Source organism: Phyllobates terribilis, unplaced genomic scaffold, assembly GCF_046119375.1.
Source record: "Phyllobates terribilis strain yellow unplaced genomic scaffold, ASM4611937v1 Scaffold_3__8_contigs__length_932513732, whole genome shotgun sequence".
Lineage (NCBI taxonomy): Eukaryota > Metazoa > Chordata > Amphibia > Anura > Dendrobatidae > Phyllobates > Phyllobates terribilis.
In genome coordinates, this window is record NW_027362763.1 from 66,668,067 (window position 1) to 66,690,356 (window position 22,290).

At 44.7% G+C, this 22,290-nt stretch overlaps 1 protein-coding gene across 2 annotated transcripts in view; it reads right to left on the reverse strand.

Moving 5' to 3' along the window:
* Window positions 1–22,290, reverse strand: part of LOC141258814 (cytochrome P450 2K1-like) — a 209,279-nt gene that overhangs the window by 10,926 nt on the left and 176,063 nt on the right. For both annotated transcript variants that reach the window (XM_073673964.1, XM_073673965.1), the window contains exon 7: window positions 7,798–7,939. In XM_073673964.1, coding sequence (XP_073530065.1) covers window positions 7,798–7,939 — 142 coding nt within the window. The remainder of the gene's footprint in view (window positions 1–7,797; window positions 7,940–22,290) is intronic.

A 22,290-nucleotide genomic window follows, 5' to 3' on the forward strand; every position in this document is an offset into this window, starting at 1 on the left:
ACATGGATATCAGACATATGTACCATCCTCCAAAACTTTGAGGACTCCACCAATAAGGTGAGCGGCGATGACGCCATAATTAGCGTCACCATCCCGCTTCTCTGTGTTCTGAAACACTCTCTGTTCACTATCATAGAGGATGCATTGCAGGCGGAGCACAATGAGATGTAGCAAGGTTCCATACAGGGTGATTACACGCTGCCAAACCTCATCTCATCCCAACATGGATTGGGTGACAATGAGGAAGTAGAGGAGGAGGAAGGACAGGAGCTAGTTTCATGTACTGTAGACGGTACTACCTGCACAGCTGTCATACCGTTTGTTCAGCATGGATGGCCAGAGGACAGAGAGGAGGAGGAGGAGAGCATGGTCATTCATTCTCTTGGTGAGGACACGGAAGTCTTGCCTGTTAGTAGTCTGGCACACATGGCTGAGTTTATGTTACACTGCCTTTCCCATGACCCTCACATTCTCAAAATTTTGGGTGACAGTCATTACTAGTTGGTGACACTTATAGACCCACGCTACAAGGAGAACTTTATATCTCTTATTCCTGAGGCGGACAGTTCTACAAAAATGGGGCTGTACCAGAAGGCCTTTGTTGCCGAAATATTAAAAAAATTCTGAAAACGCTGGCGGCAGAGGGCACACATCGTTGGACAACGAAGGAGTACAGGCGAGAGAGACGCAACTTCAATCCAACAGAGGCAAGGGAACACTGTCAACATTCTGGGAGAGTTTTATCAGACCCTCCCATCGCACAGGCCCTGAGGCTTGGGGTACTCTCACAAGGAGTGCAAAGTTTGGGAAGATGCTGAGGGAGTACCTTGCCGACCGTACCAACGTCCTCCGTGATTCCTCTGTGCCTTATAATTATTAAGTATCCAAGCTGGATACGTTGAATGAACTGGCTCTCTATGCCTTGGAGGTCCTGGCCTGCCCTGCCGCCAGCATTTTATCAGAGCAGGTTTTTAGTGCCGCTGGTGGAATTGTAACTGATAAGAGCATCCGCCTGTCAACTGAAAATGCTGACAGGCTTATTCTTATAAAAATGAACAAGTGCTGGATTGGGCCAGACTTCTATACACCACCAAAAGATAGTAGCGTAACATAAACTCAAATCCCGTGTCGTTTCTTGGGAGGTGTATTCCCATGCATCTTTTCACACCCACACATGGGTATACGCTTCCTGATTTTGGCTATTTGCTTTTGTCCTCCTACTTCTCCTCATCCTCCACCACCATATAACCAGGGTGACCATGGTCTGTGATGCTACACCAACATAATTTTTTTAAAGGGTGTTTATGATGCCCGTAAAAAAAAATTTTTATACAGTATGTTCATGTATACCCCCCATGGTAAATGTTTGTCAGCCCTACACTTAGTGCATGGGGATTACAAGTATATGAGGCGCGCTGCTTTCTAATAAGAACATTTTTTATGAGGCCCTCCTCCATGTCTCTTCCAAGGGGCATTGAAGTGCCGCCAAATTTTTGGCAGCCCTTGCATTCACTGCATAGGCCAACACTATAAGAGACTCTCTCCTTTCTAATGGGAATTTGTCATTACTGTGGCCCTGCTCTATGAGTCTTTAATTTCTTAGTGGGGTTTTTCCTAGAATTGGTTAGCCGTTGGACTCACTGCATACCCTAAAACTGTATAGCAGACCCTCTCCTTTCTAATGGGAACATGTCGTACTTCTTACTTTGGCCCTATGTGTCTTTAAATTCTTAGTGGGGTTTTTCCTAAATTTGGTCAGCCGTTAGACTCACTCCATACCCTATAACTGTATAGCAGACTCTCTCCTTTCTAATAGTAACATGTTGTACTTGTTACTGAAGCCCTGCTCTATGTGTCTTTCGGAGTCCCTCCATCATCAATGAAACAGGATGTGTCTGATGATGTGTCACACACCACATTGCCAGATAAGTTTGTAAAATGATAAAATGACATTTCCCGGTGAATGCATTTGCCTTAAAAAAATAACGTAAAAAAAAAAACAGTAGGATCTTTTTTTAGTATAAAAACAGAGTCGCCAATGTAACCTCAATGTTATCACATTGTTCAGCTCCTGCACCTCCTCCTCCATCTCCGAAATGAACACATCAGTCACAAGCTGAAAGCACTGCAGCACTACCTTGGCCAAGCGGCTGTGGTGAAGATAACATGCTTAATGCTTAGGAGACAAACCGCCCAGCGCTGCAGTTATTGAAAGCGGTAACACAGCAGCTTGATCTGTGGCTTTCACCGCTGAACATACAGCCAGGCATGGTCGTGTGTGACAATGGGCGGAAGCTTGTGTTGGAGAAATGACAGCCGGAGTAGATACAGTTTCCTCTATGTCCTTTCACCGAGCTAAAGAATATGGCTGTGGTGAAATACAACTCCCACTGGGAAGCTTTTTCAGATTGAAAAACATTGAGCCCACCAGAGGATTTGATTCTTAGGTCTCATCTTTCTTCCCCATAGCAGCTGCAAAGTTAGCACTATCATGAACTCTCCTGATGTAGAAACCAGGGCACACCAGAGGATTCTCTGGTGGGACCGTCCAACCCTGCCGAGTAGCAGTCCTGGCTAAGAAAAGTGTGTTGGAAGGTTCCCAGACACTCTATGGCTTCTTTTTTACTGAGGTGGAAACCCCGCAAACACGGAGAGTACAAACAAAATCCTTGCAGATGTTGTCTTTGCTGGGATTTGAACCCAGGTTCCCAGCGCTGCAAGGTTTCAGTGCTAACCACTGATCTAATGTGCAGCCGTTCACCCTCTGATATCTAACAGGCTGGAGAAACTTGCACCTACTGTCACTCTATTTTCAGCACCTACTGTCACTCTATTTTCAGCACCTTGGTGAGAAACTAATGTATTTGGGCAACCTGAGAAGGAAATTGGGAAAGGATTTGCTACTGGTACTGGGGGCAATGCTAATACCATGGCGTCGTACCATAGTTTACTGGAAATATTCCAGGAGGCAAGCAGATTCCCACAGAAAAATACCAGCAGTGATGTTCAGGGACCCGCGCTTGGGGACCGAGTATGGACACGAGTCATGAGGTTGTGAAAAGCTTCCGCCTCCACGAGCCTAAAAGGCCACATTTCAAGTGAAAGCAGCTTTAGAGGACTTCCTGCGAGAAATGACAGCTGGGCAGATATGGTTTCCCAAGTTCTTTCACCAAGCTAAAGAATATAGCTGTGGTGAAATACAACTCAGCAAAAAAAGCTGTGCAATGGCTCTGTACCGTCCCTGGCCACATTCACCTGTCCACGTGTTTGTGGTTAGGTGGTCCTTTCCTTAGAGTGCACTGGGGCGGGCACGGGTAATGTTGTGGGACCCATGCTTGTGGAAGTCGGAGACAACACCGGGAGATACAGTGATGACTGGGGACCGAGTATGGACACCCGGCCGCCGCCAACAAGAGGTTATGAAAAGCTTCTGCCCCCACAAGCCTAAAAGGCCACATTTCAAGTGAAAGCAGCTTTAGAGGACTTCCTGGGAGAAATCACAGCTGGAGTAGATATGGTTTCCCAAGTTTGTTCACCAATCTAAAGAATATGGCTGTGGTGAAATACAACTCAGCAAAAAAAGCTGGGGATTGGCTCCGCATCGTCCCTGGCCACATTCACTTGACCATGTGTTTGTGGGTAGGTGGTCCTTCCCAGTAAGTTCACTGGGGAGGGTACGGGTAATGTTGTGGGACCCGTGCTTGTGGAAGGCGGAGACGATACCGGGAGAAATAGTGGCGGCTGGGGACCGAGTATTGACACCCGGCTGCTGCCGGCATGAGGCTGTGAAAAGCTTCTGCCTCCACAAGCCTAAAAGGCCCCATTTCAAGTGCAAGTAGCTACCCAGAAATCTGGCAGTTTAGTATTGCAACCTGTGGGTAGGTAGGTGGCTGGCTGCATACTTGCTCTTGCATTCCAAGTAACAGAAAACAAAGCAGATGGTGGCCTCAATCATCATCATGGCCTCACCTTAGCACTATTAACTCTCCTGGAGGAGAATCCAGGGCCCACCGGAGGAGTCTCTGGCTTTCTGGTGGGTCTGTCTAACCCTGCCGAGAAGCAGCCCTGGCTAAGAAAAGTGTGGGGGAAGGTTCCCGGACACTCTATGGCTGTTTATTTTAATGTGGATCCGACATGCTTATGCATGTTATTTCGCAAACCGGATTGCAGATCAGGCCATTGCCCAACTCTGTAGTCATGAAATTAAATGTGGAAAGAAAGATGTTTGAGTATCAAAGCAACACCGAGAAATGCGAGTTGATGTTGGACGGGCTGCCATTGCTTCTGCAAAAGCTGCTTTAGAGTACTTCCAGGGAGGAATGACACCCAGAGTAGATACGGTTTCCCTCTATGCTAGTCCTTTAACCGAGCTAAAGATTATGGCTGTGGTGAAATACAACTCAGCAAAAAAAGCTGTGGACTGGCTCCGTACCATCCCTGGCCACATTCACTTGTCCACATGTTTGTATTTAGGCGGTCCTTCCCTGTAAGTGCACTGGGGAGGGCACGGGTAATGTTGTGGGACCTGTGTTTATGGAAGGCGGAGACGACATCGGGAGAAACAGAGGCGGCTGGGGACCGAGAATGGACACCCAGCCACCGCCGGCATAAGGTTATGAAAAGCTTAAGCCTCCATGTGCCTAAAAGGCCACATTTCAAGTGAAAGCACCTTTAGGACTTCCTGGGAGAAATGACAGCTGGGCAGATATGGTTTCCCAAGTCCTTTCACCAAGCTAAAGAATATAGCTGTGGTGAAATACAACTCAGCAAAAAAGCTGTGGACTGGCTCCGTACTACCCCTGGCCACATTCACCTGTCCATGTGTTTGTGGTTAGGCAGTCATTTTCAGTGTGTGCACTGGGTAGGGCACAGGTAATGTTGTGGGACCCGTGCTTGTGGAAGGCAGAGACGACACCGGGAGAAACAGTGGCGGCTGGGGACCGAGTATAGACCCCGCTGGCAGGAGGTTATGAAAAGCTTCCGCCTCCATGAGCCTAAAAGGCCACATTTTAAGTGCAAGCTGCTGTCAAAAATTTGGCAGTATAGTATTGCAGCCTGTGGGTTGGTGGGTGGGTGGCTGGCTGCATACTTGCGCTTACATTCCAAGGAATGGGGTAGGGACAACTGAACGCTGCACTGGGACAAGGAAGTGGACAGTGATTGTTGCAAGTCTGCAATGACAGGTGCATGGCGGGAGGCATCTTCGCATGCGCCAAGGATCACTTATGATAGGCACACTTTTAGGCAGTGACCTGAGAGTCAGAGATGCTTCCAAAGGTCTTCCCCATGCTGTTTCCATGTCTTTTCAGCTCTATATGCATGTGTCTGATGATGTGTCACACACCACATGGCCAGATCAGGTTGTAAAATGTTAAAATTACATTTCCTGGTGAATGCATTTGTCTTGGTTGAAAGCAATGCAAAAGTGCAAAACCACATCAAAAACGCTACGTGTGAACATAGCCCAAGGTGTGGAGGAGTATTTTTTGCTTTTGGTTATTTATTTTGCCTTATATACAAGTTATTACCCTGGAAAGGATGTTCATTAACATATTTCCCAGGAAAATCCATTTTGGTTTTGGTTTTGTATGTTTTATTGTGAGTCCGTAAAAGAGGTGTAATACTCTGACAACGTTGTTGACAGCAGTGATCTGGGAGTCAGAGATGCTTCCAGGGGTCTTCCCCATGCTGTTCCTATGTCATTTGAGCACTGTTCCCATTGATTTGGGCAAGTTTTATGCCCTCTGCAGACCGCCGGGGGAGCCACCTGAAAACTGCTCGAGTTTCCCATAGACTTACATTGGGCTCGTTGCTCGGGTCAAGCACCTGAGTATTCCAATGTGCCCGAGCAATGAGTACCCAAGCATTTTAATGCTCGCTCATCACTAATGATAACATTTCAGCAAGATTTCCACTTTGGCATTTGATACCATCATGGTTGTTATGAAATTACTGTTTACGTAACCTAATTTTTCCCCTATAGTCAAAATTCATTCCATATTCTTCTGTACGGAAATATTCAGCTTTTAATTTTTCCAAAATCAAGTTATTTTTTAATCCCTAGGAGTTGTATTGTGAATTTGTGCTCTCTAAGGGTATGTGCCCATGATGCAGAATTGAAGCAGAAATTTCCTGTGCGTTTTTTTTAAGCGTTTTTACATGCGTTCATGCATGCGTTTTTTCAAGCGGTTTTCCAAGCGATTTTGAGCACCACTGAAATGCATTTGGAAAAGGGCTTGACAATATACGTTGGTCACACAATATAAATCCATGCAACTGGCATGGATTTATATTGTGTGACCAACTTGTGAGGAGAGTTCTGCTTTCAAATGGTGCATATATAGTAAAAAAAAAAATGTAAGTAATTAAAGTAAGTAAAAAGAAAAAAAAACTTATACTCACCTCTCTGGTGGCCTCCGGTCTCCTCCTGGCAGCGATCCTATCTCCTTGGCGGCCCGCGGTGTACTACCAGGACCTGTGGTGACGTCATTTATCAGCTGATGGTCACGCGGCCATCAGCTGACCTCTGAAGTCCACCGATCAGCTGATAGTCGTGTGACCATCAGCTGATACATTACGTCACTGCAGGTCCTGGCAGTACACTGAGGGCCGCAGAGGAGAGAGGATCGCTGCCGGGAAGAGACTGGGGTCCACCAGAGAGGTGAGCATGAATAATTTTCTTTATTTTTTACTTTATAATTCTTTTTTAACTTGCGGGCACTATGGTACCCGGGTCGGATGAGAGGAGTAGCAGTCTCCTCTTCTCCAGCCCCGGGTACCCTCCGCGCATTGAACCGCAGAAAAAACGCATGTATAGATATATACATGCAGGTTTGCTGCGGTTGAATGCGAAATCGCGCCCATATTGGTTGTGCTGCAGATTTTTCCGCAATGATAATACGCAGTGGAAATTTCCGCAGCATGCGCACAGCACATGCAGATTATCATTGGGAAACATTGCAGACCTCTTAAGCGATTTTGATGCGTTTCCGCTGTGGAAATACCGCCACGGAAAAGCATTAAGTCCACATCGTGGTCACACAGCCTTAGACACGCATCACTGTCACCAAACTTCTTTTTTCTTCTCTAGTGGGAATCTATATGACCATTGTGGTTAACAGGCCAAAGTATTATACCATAAATTTTTATGATGGATGCCCCGTTTGGTCATCAATTTTGGAGGCCCTGTCTGGTCCTTCAAAATGCTTTGTCTAGCCTCTCTTTTCCTTCAACAAACAATGCTGGGCATCTTAACTCTGTACTGGGGTTTCTGGTGCCGAGAAGGCATCTGATGTCACGACACATGCTATAAGGTTGTAACATCACAACTTGCATCTTCTTATGTCTGATGTTTTATTATTTATTTAGAGGCCTTCTGCTTGATCTCTACCCATGGCAACTTGATGGATGAATGATATGTAGGGAGATATATCTTGAACAAGCCTAGATAGGTCCACCGGGGTCTGCTCTACCACTATCTTGATAGTATCAAGCCATCAGGATGATGGTATTCCTCTTTGCCTTGTTCTTTCTATTCTTCCGACCATGCTTTCCTTCTCCAGTGATTGCTCTCTTCATATGAAGTGTCCAAAGTAAGTAAGTCATATGTAGTTGGTGTAAAATGAATCTGAGATGCGGAGCACAGTTGAGGGAATATGGCTGCCGCCACAATCATCCACACAAAATAATATAAAAATAGATAATGAGAAAATAAGGTGTATGACTATATGATTTTAATTAGTAAAAGTAAAATTAAGTAAACATGATACATTCCCACACATAAAGGGGGGCTCTTACTTTGGATTTCAGGATACTTCATCATTAGTAGAAGGCCCCATTTCAGGGTGGTTGAGGTGGTTTCCATGCCAGCGTCAAAGAGATCCGAAACCAGCACTGTAAGGTTTTCATTGGTGAAGTATAATTTAGGATTTGGCTTTTCCTAATGAATAAAATACAAACAATTACATGCTCTTTTAGAAACCACTTTGAGCTGCTGCTCTAGCAAGATTCCAAACTCGAACATTAATTATAAACACGGAGCATGGAGGAGAGGAAAAGAAATGCTAACAAAAGGAGAGTGTTTGTAAATATTGTTTACTCATGGATTCTTGACAAAGCATCAAATCGGAACAGCTTCTAAAAGAGCATGAACTTTGCAGTTAAAACAGCACTTTAAGCATTGTTTTATTGCATTAGAGTTATAGCAGTGTGATGAAATGTCTTTATATGCGACAGTTTTACAATATATTTTACCATTTGTTCTGGGCATATCCATATGCTCCCATTTACTAGATCTATTTACCTATCTATCTATCTGAAAATACAAAAGCAGCAACAGCAAAGTTGGGTGCAAAATCTCCCAGGTACATACCAGTCCGCTATTATAGTAAAAAAGTTTAAAGCAGCACACCATATTATGAAGAAAAAAGCGCTATTTAATAGCTCATGAGGCAACGTTTCAGTTCCAAGTGTGAGCCTTACTCAAATTTACCTATCTACCATATTTTTCAGGCTACAAGACTTATCGGACCATAAGGCGCACCTAGATTTTAGAGGAGGAAAATAGAAAAAAAAATGAAGAAAAAAATGTGGTCAAGATGCATGTTATGGGGGAGGGGGTCTGCTGGTGACACGGTTACAGGGGTAATGTCCCTCAATTCTGTACTAATATCTTCCATTCCCTATCTCTGTTATATATGGCCCTCTCTTCCTGTTATATGTAGCCCCCCCATTCCCATCCTGGTATACATAATACCCCTCACCCCTAATCCTGGTAAGCATGACACCCTTATCCCCATCCTGGTATGCATGGCCCCCCTCATCCCTCTTCCGGTATACATGGCATCGCTCATCCCCATCCAGGTATGCATGGCACCCATCATCCCCATCCTGGTATGCATGGTACCCCTCATCCTGGTATGCATGACACTCCTCATCCTGTCATGCATAGTAACATAGTAACATAGGTTGAATAAAGACCTATGTCCATCAAGTTCAACCTTTCTCCCCCAACTGTACTCCCCATACCAACACTACACTAACTTACTGGGATTAGGCCTCACAAATGAATTACCATTTTTATTTTTATTATTACTGCACTATTACAATTACAAATAAATCTGTTTATAATTTTTTAATTAGTTTTATCTTTGCATTACTGTTATGGTATTACTAAAATCCCTGTACCTAAATCTGTTGATCCAGAATAAGGCAAAAACCCCAGGATACATTCAGCCAATTTGCATCACGGGGAAAAATTCCTTCTTGAGCCGAGAAAAGGCGATCAGTCCTAGAACCCTGGATCAAAAGTAGAACTATAGGTGTAACATTTTGTCTAATTTAACTGTAGCCCACAATGTTTTTTGTATAGAGGAAATCATCCAGCCCTTTTTTGAATGCTGTTATAGCATCTGCCATTACTACCTCTTGTGGTTGGCATTCCACAGCCTGACTGCTCTGACTGTAAAGAACCCTTTCCTGTTTAGGTGCTGGAATTGCCTTTCTTCCACCCGTAATGAGTGCCCCCTTGTCCTTAGTAAAGTCTTTGGAAGGATAAAATCATGTACTAGACCTTTGTACTGACCACACATATATTTATACATGTAAAAGAGATCCCCTCTGAGGCGTCGTTTTTCATGGCACCCCTCATCCCCCAACCTGCTTAGCATGGCCCCGTCACCCCCCATCGTGGTATGCATGGCACCTCTCATCCCTCATACTGGTATGCATGGCACCCCTCTTCCTGGTATGCATGGCACCTCCATCCCCATCACGCTGCACACAAAAAAATAATGGATTCTACTCACTTCCCCTCTGCTCTACTCACCTCCCCTCTGCTGCGTCCTGTTCTGCTGATAGCAGCTGATCTCACCTCGTGAGCCCCTCGTGAGCGTCACTGCCATGCATCCTGAGATGAGCCGCCGGAATAGTCATTGTTCCCCACGCTGGAACTATGAGCGTGGAGAGGAGTGACTATTTATTCTCCATAATAGCAGTCACACACTGTAGCCACAACCGCGGCTCCTGCAGCAGCTCGGTGATCGAGTGTACCCCCTATTAAAGAATATGAAAATTGACTACTTCCTACCCATGGGGGTGGGGAATAGTGAATATTCATGATCTTTAATAGCGGCCACACGTGACCTCTGAGCCAATGCAGGAAGCCACGGTTGCTGCTGACACTGCGCTATTCAGGAGAATGAATATTCAGTGCTCCACACGCCCATGTGTGTGAGGAGCAGTGAATATTCAGTTTCTTTAGCAGCGGGCATAGTGTGGGCTGCAGCAAGTGACTCCTGCCTCCTGTGTCCCTCTCCTCTGTCACTGCCACTCCCCCCACAGCTCCCACCACCCACAGCAGCAATCTATCTATCTATCTGTCTATCTAGTTATGATCAAACCTTTTGAAATTAAAAAAATTAAATTTGCCATCTTTGCCAAATTTTTCTCAAAAATGTGATTTGTAGGCCAATTGAATTGGTGTAACAAAGAAAGAAAGAGGAAAAAAAGAGAGAGGGAGAAAAGAGAAACAGAGGTAGAAAAAGTAAAAAGGTGGGTGAAGGGGAGAAAGAACCCAAGCTTTTGTATTGCAGGAAGGATAAGAAATGTGTGGATACTTGAATGCATCAATCCATTACGCTCTGATGCCATCTTTCTTATCTCTGTCTCGCTGCTGATACAACTAAGGGCAGGTGCAGATGACGGTATTATCTCTCATCCTAGAGAATCAGGCTGATTATGCAAATCACATTTTGATCAGAGTTTGAACAGAGTGTGGTCACAGTGTGATCCAATTCTCTCGGATGAGGTGAAAATTGAGAAAAAAAATTCTCCATCTTCTCCATTCTGTCAGTCCGTGGAAATTGGACTGCACTCAGATGTCATGCGAGCACAGTCCCATGTTTTTTATGCACTCATGGACTCGGATGTCTTAGTGTGATCCGAATTTTGGATCAAACTTGGGTATGCTGCAATTTTTTCCTCGGAATAAAATCGGGCATGTGCACGGCCCCATAGAATAGCATTAGTCTGAGTACCAATAATACAGTCGTCTAAATGTTCTTCAGCTGTAGTGTCTTTTTCTGTCCTTATGCAGGAAGGGCTGTGCACTCCGACCCGCCAATCTCTAAGCTGTAATAGCAGAAAATAGCGCTCCTTGGCCTGTCCTCATCTTTTATACGGGCCGTCATAGTCTCTCATTATTGGACGTTCTACATAATGTGATGTGATAGCTGCAGGACGTTATGGGGAAGCCTGTGCGTTCACACATGTCATCATTTGTCTACAATATTACTCTGCAGCAGTGTCTGATATGGTGCTGGGCATTATTCATTTTTGGCTCCATATTGAATCGCAAACTCTAATTAGATTAACCACTGGAGACAAGAGAAAAAAACGGAGAGGAGACTTAGACCACGTACACACGTTCAGGATTTGGTCAGTATTTTACATCAGTATTTGTAAACCAAAACCAGGAGTGAGTGATAAATACAGAAGTGGTGACGTGTTTCTATTATACTTTACCTCTGATTGTTCCACTCATAATTTTGCCTTAGAAATACTGATATAAAATACTGACCAAATACTGAACGTGTGAATGTGGCCTGAAGTTGCATATCAGGGGGCCTGAATGAACATATTTGGCATTGAAATGTTCGATCTATCAAAATATGCAATAAATTAACCTGCTCGGTAACCACGAGTAATAAAAACACCAGAATTACATATTTTTCATCGTCGCAACATTGAAATAAAATGCAATAATGGGCGATTGAAACATTGTATCTACCCCAAAATGGTTTCAATAAAATGTCAGCTCAGGGTGCAAAAAATAAGCCATACATCAGCCCCAAATTACAAAAATTGACAACATTATGGGTTTTGGAAAATAGCAACAAAAGCAGAATTTTTTTTTCCAAATTTCTGAATTTTTAACACCACTTAAAAAAAACAAACATGTTTAATATCTACGTATTCATACTGACCTGAGGAATCACATTGCCTTGTAAGTTTTACCATATAGTGACCATGGTACATAAAAGAAAAAAAACATTGTGGAATTGCATTTTTTTTGCAATTTCACTGCATATGATTTTTTCCCCTGTTTTTTCAGTGCATTATATGGCAGAATGAATGATGTCATTCAAAAGTACAACTCGTCCCACAAAAAAAGCCTTCATACGGCTATATAGATGGAAAATTATAAAAGTTATTGCTTTTTATAAAGTTATGGAAGACGGAAAGAAAATAAACGAAAAACGGAAAATCGCCCGGGAGTGAAGGAGTTAACTACATTGAACTAAATTAAATACAATTAAATAAATTGAAAATTTAGCAAATTAGCCAAAACAAAAACGTTCTTGAAATTACAGTGAGGAAAATAAGCATTTGATTTTGCAAGTTTTCCCACCTACAAAGAATGGAGTGGTCTGTAACATTTATCGTAGGTACACTTCACCTGTGAGAGACAGAATCTAAAAATAAAATCCAGAAAATCACATGGTATGATTTTACATAATTAATTTGCATTTTATTGCATGAAATAAGTATTTGAACAACCAGGAAGAATACTGGCTCTCACAGACCTGTTAGTTTTTCTTTAAAAAGCCTGCATACTCTGTATTAATTGCACCTGTTTGAACCCGTTACCTGTATAAAAGACACCTGTCCACTCAATCAATCACACTCCAACCTCTCCACAATGGCCAAGACCAAAGACCTGTCTAAAGACACCAGGGCCAAATTGTAGACCTGCACAAGGAAGGGATGGGCTATAGCACAATAGGCAAGCAGCTTGGTGAGAAGTCAACAGCTGTTGGCACAATTATTAGAAAATTGAAGAAACACAAGATGACTGTCAATCTTCCTCGGTCTGGGGCTTCAAGCAAGATTTCAAATCATGGGGTAAGGATGATTCTGAGAAATCTCAGCAATCAGCCCAGAACTATAAGGGAGGACCTGGTCAATGACCTGAAGAGATCTTGGACCACAGTCTCAAACATTACCGTTAGTAATACACTATGCCATCATGGATTAAAATCCTGCAAAGTACGCAAGGTCCCCCTGCCAGTATAGGTCCAGGCCCGCATGACCATCTGGATGATCCAGAGGAGACATGGGAGAAGGTTATGTGGTCACATGAGGCCAAAATAGAACTTTTTGGTATCAACTCTAGAGATGAGCGTTGTTCTACTCGAACTGTTCGCCAATCTCAAATTCGAGCTGTTTTGGGCGGTGTTCGAGCCGTTCGGCGAACACGAATAATTTGAGAAAAATTTGGCTGTTCGAGGTTATGTTCGATAACTGTTCGTGCACCAAAATCATAACTGGATTTTTTCTCAGTAATGATGAAAATTAATGTTAATACGCAGTTTGAGTGTACAGCGGGGTGGGGGGAGGGGCAGGGGATGGATCTCTGCAGGAACAATGAAGATCTCCATTTTTTTTTCTCTTTCCCGCATTTGCAGTGGGGAGGTGCAATCTGTCAGCCTATCAGCAGCGCACACACGGAGCGAAGTGCTTTTTTTCACACAAGCAAGGGCATGTGTGATTGGCAGTGTATGTCACATGTCCTTGCCCTATAAGACCCAGCCATTTTCCCCGTCGCCACCATTTTCTCACTGCTGCAGCTGCGTGTTAGACGGCACCGCTGTTGCTGTGTGCGCTATACCTTGTTAATTTCAAGCCAATTTTCGCACAAATATACAGATAGCTTGGGAGTAGGGAATAGTTGTGATTGCAGTCCTTTTAAGGACTAGGTTACAGCATTTCCTACGACTTTTATCAGGGAGGTCTGTGCTCTTAAATAGATAGATTGTGGGAGTAAAGACTAATTGTAATTGGAGTCCTTTTCAGGACTAGGTTACATCAGTTCCTATCAGTTTTTGCCAGGCAGGTCTGTGCCAGTGCTGTGCAAGTTTTTTTCACAGCATTTGGCTGAATCTAGCAAAGCTAATCCTTTTTGGCCTATTGCAGAGTGTGTTAGTCAGTGGAGTAGCCTATCTGTGTTGGAAGATATACCACCTGTGTATAGAATACCAATTTTTTTACTGCACCTAGTGAAGTAAAATCTTTTGGGCATAGCATCATTCTATTAGTCCATCTATACTGACCTCCATCAGGTTGCAAATTAAAACTAATTTTTATCTGCATCTACAGTACCTCTGAAAAAATATTTGGGCTTCTACCTGTGTGTGGGACTTGTTGTATTAGTCCATCTATACTGACCTCCATCAGGTTGCAAACTGAATATATTTTTTTCTGCATCTACCTCTGAAAAAATATTGGGCTTCTAGCTGTGTGTGGGACTTGTTGTATTAGTCCATCTATACTGACCTCCATCAGGTTGCAAACTGAATATATTTTTTTCTGCATCTACCTCTGAAAAAATATTGGGCTTCTAGCTGTGTGTGGGTCTTGTTCTATTAATCCATCTATACTGACCTCCATCAGGTTGCAAACTGAATATAATTTTTTTCTGCATCTAGCTCTGAAAAAATATTTGGCCTTCTAGTAGTGTGTCGGACTTTCTCTATTAGTCCATCTATACTGACCTCCATCAGGTTGCAAACTGAATATATTTTTTTCTGCATTTACCTCTGAAAAAATATTGGGCTTCTAGCTGTGTGTGGGTCTTGTTCTATTAATCCATCTATACTGACCTCCATCAGGTTGCAAACTGAATATAATTTTTTTCTGCATCTAGCTCTGAAAAAATATTTGGCCTTCTAGTAGTGTGTCGGACTTTCTCTATTAGTCCATCTATACTGACCTCCATCAGGTTGCAAATTAAAACTAATTTTTATCTGCATCTACAGTACCTCTGAAAAAATATTTGGGCTTCTAGCTGTGTGTGGGACTTGTTGTATTAGTCCATCTATACTGACCTCCATCAGGTTGCAAACTGAATATATTTTTTTCTGCATCTACCTCTGAAAAAATATTGGGCTTCTAGCTGTGTGTGGGACTTGTTGTATTAGTCCATCTATACTGACCTCCATCAGGTTGCAAACTGAATATATTTTTTTCTGCATCTACCTCTGAAAAAATATTGGGCTTCTAGCTGTGTGTGGGTCTTGTTCTATTAATCCATCTATACTGACCTCCATCAGGTTGCAAACTGAATATAATTTTTTTCTGCATCTAGCTCTGAAAAAATATTTGGCCTTCTAGTAGTGTGTCGGACTTTCTCTATTAGTCCATCTATACTGACCTCCATCAGGTTGCAAACTGAATATAATTTTTTTCTGCATCTAGCTCTGAAAAAATATTTGGCCTTCTAATAGTGTGTCGGACTTTCTCTATTAGTCCATCTATACTGACCTCCATCAGGTTGCAAATTAAAACTAATTTTTATCTGCATCTACAGTACCTCTGAAAAAATATTTGGGCTTCTAGCTGTGTGTGGGACTTGTTGTATTAGTCCATCTATACTGACCTCCATCAGGTTGCAAACTGAATATATATTTTTCTGCATCTACCTCTGAAAAAATATTGGGCTTCTAGCTGTGTGTGGGACTTGTTGTATTAGTCCATCTATACTGACCTCCATCAGGTTGCAAACTGAATATATTTTTTTCTGCATCTACCTCTGAAAAAATATTGGGCTTCTAGCTGTGTGTGGGTCTTGTTCTATTAATCCATCTATACTGACCTCCATCAGGTTGCAAATTCAAAATAATTTTTTTCTGCATCTAACCCAGCCAATAGTTTTGGCCTAATACCACAGTTTGGCCACTTAGCTCTGCTCGGTTCCCATCCATTGTTTTTTTGTGCAAACAACTCCAGAGTTGTGAATTAGTTAACCACCAAAATGAGTGGAAAAAGGCCTGCTGCTGGTGGAAAGGGGAATAGGCGTGTTGGGAAGGGGAAAAAAGGTTGTGTCCATGGGGTAGGTGTTAAAGCAACAGTAACATCTGCAGAAGAAAGACCATCTTCCAGACAAACTAAAATTTCTACTTCTTTTAGCGGACAATGTGATAAGATCCCTTTCTTACGGCCACGCCAATCGCTACAAATTCCAGATGAGGCACAAAAACAGCAGGTGCTTCAACGGATATCAAGTGCTCCTTTAAGTGGGCTCTCCTCCACATCAACTTCAACATCACAAATACTCCAGTCCTCAAAGGTGTCACCCAAATCGCACTTGCTTCCTCACAGCTCCCAAATCTCCAGCTGCCCGTCTGAGTATGAGGTAGAACAGATGGTTGAGTCTGCAGAGCTGTTTACTCATACTATAGCCTGGGAATCAGAGGTCGACTCCAGTGCTTCTGTGAATCCAGACGAGGAAATGATCTGCACTGATGCCCAGAATCTTTATGAGTCGGATCCAGGACCAGACGCAGAAGGTTCTGACCATAATGTAGACCCTCATTCCCAAACTGTAACTCCTGTTGGTGGAGACAATGAGGAAGACGATGATAAGACTCAAATACCTGATTGGAGCGACAACTTTAGTTTTTTGTCAGGGCAGGAACAGGTTGGCTCTGAGGACGACGGGTGTGATAACGCACAGGGTGATGATTATGAGGTCGGAGATCAGACTTACTGTCAACCCACAGTCAGCCAAGAGATGAGGTCAGCAGAGGAGGTGGAGGAAGATGCTAGTGACGACGAGGTCAGGTTGCGCCTTCCTGGACAGAGACGTAGTACTGGAAGCACGTCAACAACTGCATCCTCAAACACAACTCTGCCTCTCACCACAAGTCGTGGTGGCTCTTCAGGTCGCATGGGTGCTAAGCCTTGCATAGCCTGGGCATTTTTTCAGATCGATAAAGATGACCCAACTCGTGTTATCTGTAACATTTGTCAGCAAAAGCTAAGTAGAGGCCAAAAAATACATAGTTTGAGTACTTCATGCATGAACCGGCACATGGACATGAAGCATAAGTTGCAGTGGGAAGCTCAGTGTGCTACAATGCGGCCTAGCCGGCCGGGCCAACCACCGTCTGCCATATCTTGTGCATCCACGGCCTCTTCATCCTCTGTGACTGGGGGGACAGCAGTCACACCTGTTTTGGGGCGCAGACCTGCCACCTCTTTACCCGCAACAGCCAGCGTGATTGGCAGGTCATCATTTTCTTTGGAGGTGGTAACACCAGCTGGTGTTGAGCGCTGTCCGACATCGATAGCACCACCTTTGGATCAAGGCAACCTAACATGTCCGCCTGCATCTTCCTCACAGACCGGCAGTTTGCCGGGGACACCCTTATCAACCCCGTCTAAGCACAATAGCCAGCCCTCGGTCCCTCAGATGTGGACAAGTAAAAGACCATTTCCTCCTAGCCATGAGAAAGCTAAGAGGTTGAATTTCACCATCTGCAAGCTCTTGGCTACAGAAATGCTGCCTTTCCGCCTGGTGGACACAGAGGATTTTCGAGACCTTATGTCCGTCGCAGTGCCCCAGTACCAGATGCCCAGTCGGCACTACTTCTCAAAGAAAGGTGTGCCTGCGCTCCACCAGCATGTCACACATAACATCTCCGCTTCTTTGAGAAACTCTGTGTGTGACAGGGTGCATTTCACCACAGACACTTGGACGAGTAGGCATGGACAGGGGCGTTACATGTCGCTGACTGGGCTCTGGGTAACTATGGTGACAGCAGGACAAGGGGCTGCTGTCCAAGTCTTGCCGTCCCCACGAGTTGTGCGTCAATCCTCTTTATGTCAAAGTTCCTCCACTGCTTCTGCCTCCTCAACCTCCTCTCGGTCTTCCACCTGCACCCAAAGCCTGTCTGGTCATGCCACAAGCTTTCTAACTGCGCAGAAGGGATCCTGCACACCTCCTTACTATGCTGGCAGTAGGGCTCAATGTCATCAGGCGGTTTTTACATTGAAATGTCTGGGAAATGTGAGTCACACAGCTGAGGAGTTGTGGTCAGCTCTGGAGAACCAATTTCATGAATGGTTGTCTCCACTGGACCTGAAACCAGGGAAGGCCGTGTGCGACAATGCTGCAAACCTGGGTGCGGCCCTTCACCGGGGCAATGTCACACACATGCCTTGTATGGCTCACGTGTTGAACCTGGTTGTCCAGCAATTTTTAGCCCACTATCCCAGACTAGATGGCCTTCTGCAGAGGGCACGGTCGCTGTGTGCTCACTTCCGCCGTTCGCATCCCGCAGCTCAGCGACTTACATCTCTACAGAAGTCGTTGGGCCTGCCACTTCACCGGCTAAAATGCGATGTGCCTACCCGGTGGAATACAACTCTGCACATGTTGCAGCGACTGTGGCAGCACCGACAAGCCCTGGTGCAATACGTTCTGACGTATAGCCTGGGCCAACGAGATTCAGAGGTGGGGCAAATCACGCTGGAGGAGTGGTCTCAGATCAGGGACCTATGCACCCTTCTGCACAGTTTTGAAATGGCGACGAAGATGTTTAGTGCTGACGATGCCATTATCAGCATGACTATTCCGGTGATTTACATGCTGGAGCACATGTTAAACAGAATTCGGAGTCAGGTGGTGGCACAAGAGGAGGTGGAGGAAGTAGAGGAGGAGGAGTTGTATGCGGAAGGGCTAACATCTGCAAGGTCCAGACGGTCAGCAGCACCAAGGCGGCAGGCATGTGAGGGTGGGGGAGAAGGTTTTACCAGGGCGCATGGTAGCAGCCAAACTAGTGAGGAAGGTGCAGGAGCCCAGGAAGAAGTGGTGGACGAACTGATGGAAGACTCATCAGATGAGGGAGACCTTGATCACATTTCTGTTGTGCGAGGTTGGGGGGAGAGGACAGAGGAAGGAAGCATGATTGTTACCTCGCCACCAACACAACAGGGACTTGGTGCTCCTGGATGCGCAACACACATGAGTGCCTTCTTGCTGCACTACCTGCAACATGACCCTCGAATTGTGAGAATTAGAAATAATCCTGACTACTGGGTTGCCACACTGTTAGATCCCCGGTACAAAAGTAAATTTGCAGAAATTATTCCTGCCATAGAAAGGGATGCACGCATGCAGGAGTATCAGCAGAGACTGTTGCAGAATCTTACATGTGCTTTTCCACAAAATACCAGTGGTGCACGTAGTGAATCTCACAGTTCCAACTTGCCAACCGTGGGACCGTCAAGTGTTCAGCACTCAAACCGTAACAGAACCACAGTATCTGCTGGTAACATCAATTTTGCGGAATCATTTCACCACTTTTTTAGCCCATCCTTTGCAAGGCCACAGGAGACAAGAAGTCTGACACATAGTCAACGCCTAGAGACGATGGTACAGGAGTATCTCCAAGTAAACATTGAAGCCACGACTGTGTCACTGGACCCTTGCTCTTTTTGGGCTTCCAATCTGGATAAATGGCCGGAGCTAGCCACTTACGCCTTGGAGATCTTGTCATGCCCCGCAGCCAGCGTTCTGTCTGAACGTGTGTTCAGCGCTGCTGGTGGTGTGCTGACAGATAAGCGCACGCGGCTCTCCACTGATAATGTAGACAGACTCACGTTCATAAAGATGAACAAATCATGGATCCGAAATGACTTTTCTACCCATGTCTCATCCTGGGGAGAGTAAAAGCTTGATGATTGGTTAAAATCACCCTACCAACCGTTTTAAGCTTTCAAATTACTAATCATGTTTATCTGTATCTTGACTGGAAAATAATTTGGGCTTTGTAGCAGTGTGCAGCACTGATCCTATTAGGCCATCTATAATAAGCTTCACCAGATTTAAAATTAAAAATAATTTTTAGCTGCATCTAGCCCGGAAAATAATTTTGGGGCTCCGAGATGCGCAAGGCACATAAGTGCCTTCTTGCTGCACTACCTGCAGCATGACCCTCATATTGTCAGAATTCGAAGTAATCATGACTACTGGGTTGCCACACTCTTAGATCCCCCAAACTTTTCGATCAACCTTTTCATTTTAATAAAGACCAAAAAAATGGTCATTTTTGAAATTATAAGCATTAGCAGGTTGTTAGAAACTGAAATCAAACAGTTTTCAACTCAAAACTTTATTCTAGGTGATGTTACATTTTCACATAGGACCCCTTGTTCGAAAGGAGCTTCTGAGCTCTCTCGTCCATTGAATTTGTCAGGTTTTGGATGGTTTCTGCTTCAATTGTTTTGCATGAGGACAGAATACCCTCCCAGAGCTGTTGCTTAGATGTGAACTGCCTCCCGCCATCATAGACACTCCTTTTAATGATGCTCCAAAGGTTCTGAATGGGGTGGAGGTCAGGGGAGCATGGGGGTCAAACCATAAGTATGTCCCCTTTTATGCCCATATCAGCCAGAGATGCAGATGTTTTATGTGCAGCATGAGATGGTGCATTATCATGCAGAAAAATGATCTTGCTGTGAAATACATGGTTCTTTTTCTTGAACCATGGCAGGAAGTGCTGTTTGAGAAAATCCACATACATTATGGAGTTCATCTTTAGCGCCTTCAGGGATCCTAAAGGGGCCGACAATCTCTCTCCCCATGATTCCAGCCCAAAACATTACTCCACCTCCTCCTTGTTGGCGCTGTAGCCGTGTTTGCGTGGGGTGTCCATCAACCAGCCATCCTCCACTCCATCCATCTGGACCATCGAGCGCTGCACGGCACTCATCCGTGAACAAAACAGTTTTGAAATCAGTCTTCATGTAATGTTTGGCCCACTGGAGCCGTTTCTGCTTGTGTGAAGTGGATAGAGGAGGTCGACAGGATGGCGCATGCACAGCTGCAAACCTCTGAAGGACCCTGCATCTTGTTGTTCGGGGGATGTTGGAGGCACAAGCAGCTTCAAAAACTTGTCTGCTGCTATGACAAGGCTTTTTTGCCGCTGCTCTTTCAACCTGACGTAATTGCCTGTAGGAAAGAGTCCTCAATTTGCCCTTATAAGCACGCACACGTGTGTACTGTGAATCAGCTACATACTTCTTGATTGCCAAGACACTTCATCCTGATCATCGCACAATGTTGATTGTAGTCATGCCTTGACCTAAACACTCCACAATTTGTTGCTTCTCAGCAGCCGACACATCCTTTTTCTTTCCCATTTTGGCAGAAAATGTAGGCTGCTTAATAATGTGAGAGAGCCTTCTTAAGTAGTCTTGCCTTTCATTGGACACACCTGCCAAACTAATTAGCACAGGTGTCTGCAATTGCTTACAGTGATATAAAGAGCCCTGACACACATCACCATCAATGAGTTTAACTGACAAACAAACAAATTCTTCCCTTATCACTCCTAAACACTGTTTGCATAATAATTTGGAACGCAGTGTACATGTGCTTTTCCACAAAACACCAGTGGTTCACGTAGTGAATCTTACAGTTCTAACTTGCCAACCGTGGTCTGTATGGAGTTGTTCAATAAAGGGCCCAAAATTAAGATAACATAGATGGGAGAGGTCTCTATGAATAGGAATTCCTAAGTATTTGATACCCTGTGAGGGCCAGGCAAAGGGAAAGTTGGACTGGATGGAATCCTATATGGATTTGGGGAGGGAGACATCGAGGGCCTCAGACTTCGCTGCATTGATTTTAATATTTTACCATGTAACAAAGTGATCTATTTCAGCCATAACAGCATGGATGGATATATGTGATTGAGTGATATATACTAGGACATCATCAGCAAATAGAGAGCACTTGTACTCGGTGCCTCCCACCTCAATCCACCTAATATTGGGGTTATGGCGAATTGATGAGAGCAGGTGCTCCGTCACTAGGATGTATAAGAGAGGGGACAGAGGACATCACTGCCTTGTCCCATTGGTGATTGTGAAAAGTGATGAAAATGTTCTGACGCACCCCCTGGGCCTTGGGACACCCGGAGCCGGACCCTTTTTGGTGGATGCTGGTGGTTGTAGTCTTCGTGGCGGCGACCCGGTTCCGTGGCTCAGGGCGGTCAAACCAGTGGCGGAACTATTTATGTGGTTTTGATGTTTAAATGTCCGACTACGCCACCCGTGGATTGCGGTCAGAGTGAACCGCCGCAACAGGGCAGACCGCTGAGGCTGGTGTTGTGGGTGCAGCAGAGCGTAGCATAACTCCCCACGGGAGGAGTATAGCCTCAGGGCAGTGTATGCGGAGGATGGGGGTGATGGTGCAGGGCAGCAGCAGTAACGACACGGAGTCAGTGATGCAGTTCAGGGCCTTTACTCACAGTTCTTATTATCCAGACCACGTCTGCAGGTAACGGCTGCCCACGTCGTACTGTGCTCACCAGGTGAGGGGCTCAGACAACTCCCAGATAACTTTCGAGCACTTCACAGGACCCCCTTTGTTTGTCCTTTGTCTGGCCTTTCTTACCAACACTTCTGTCCGGCTGCCTCGGGCCTCCTCTTGGTAAACTTGGC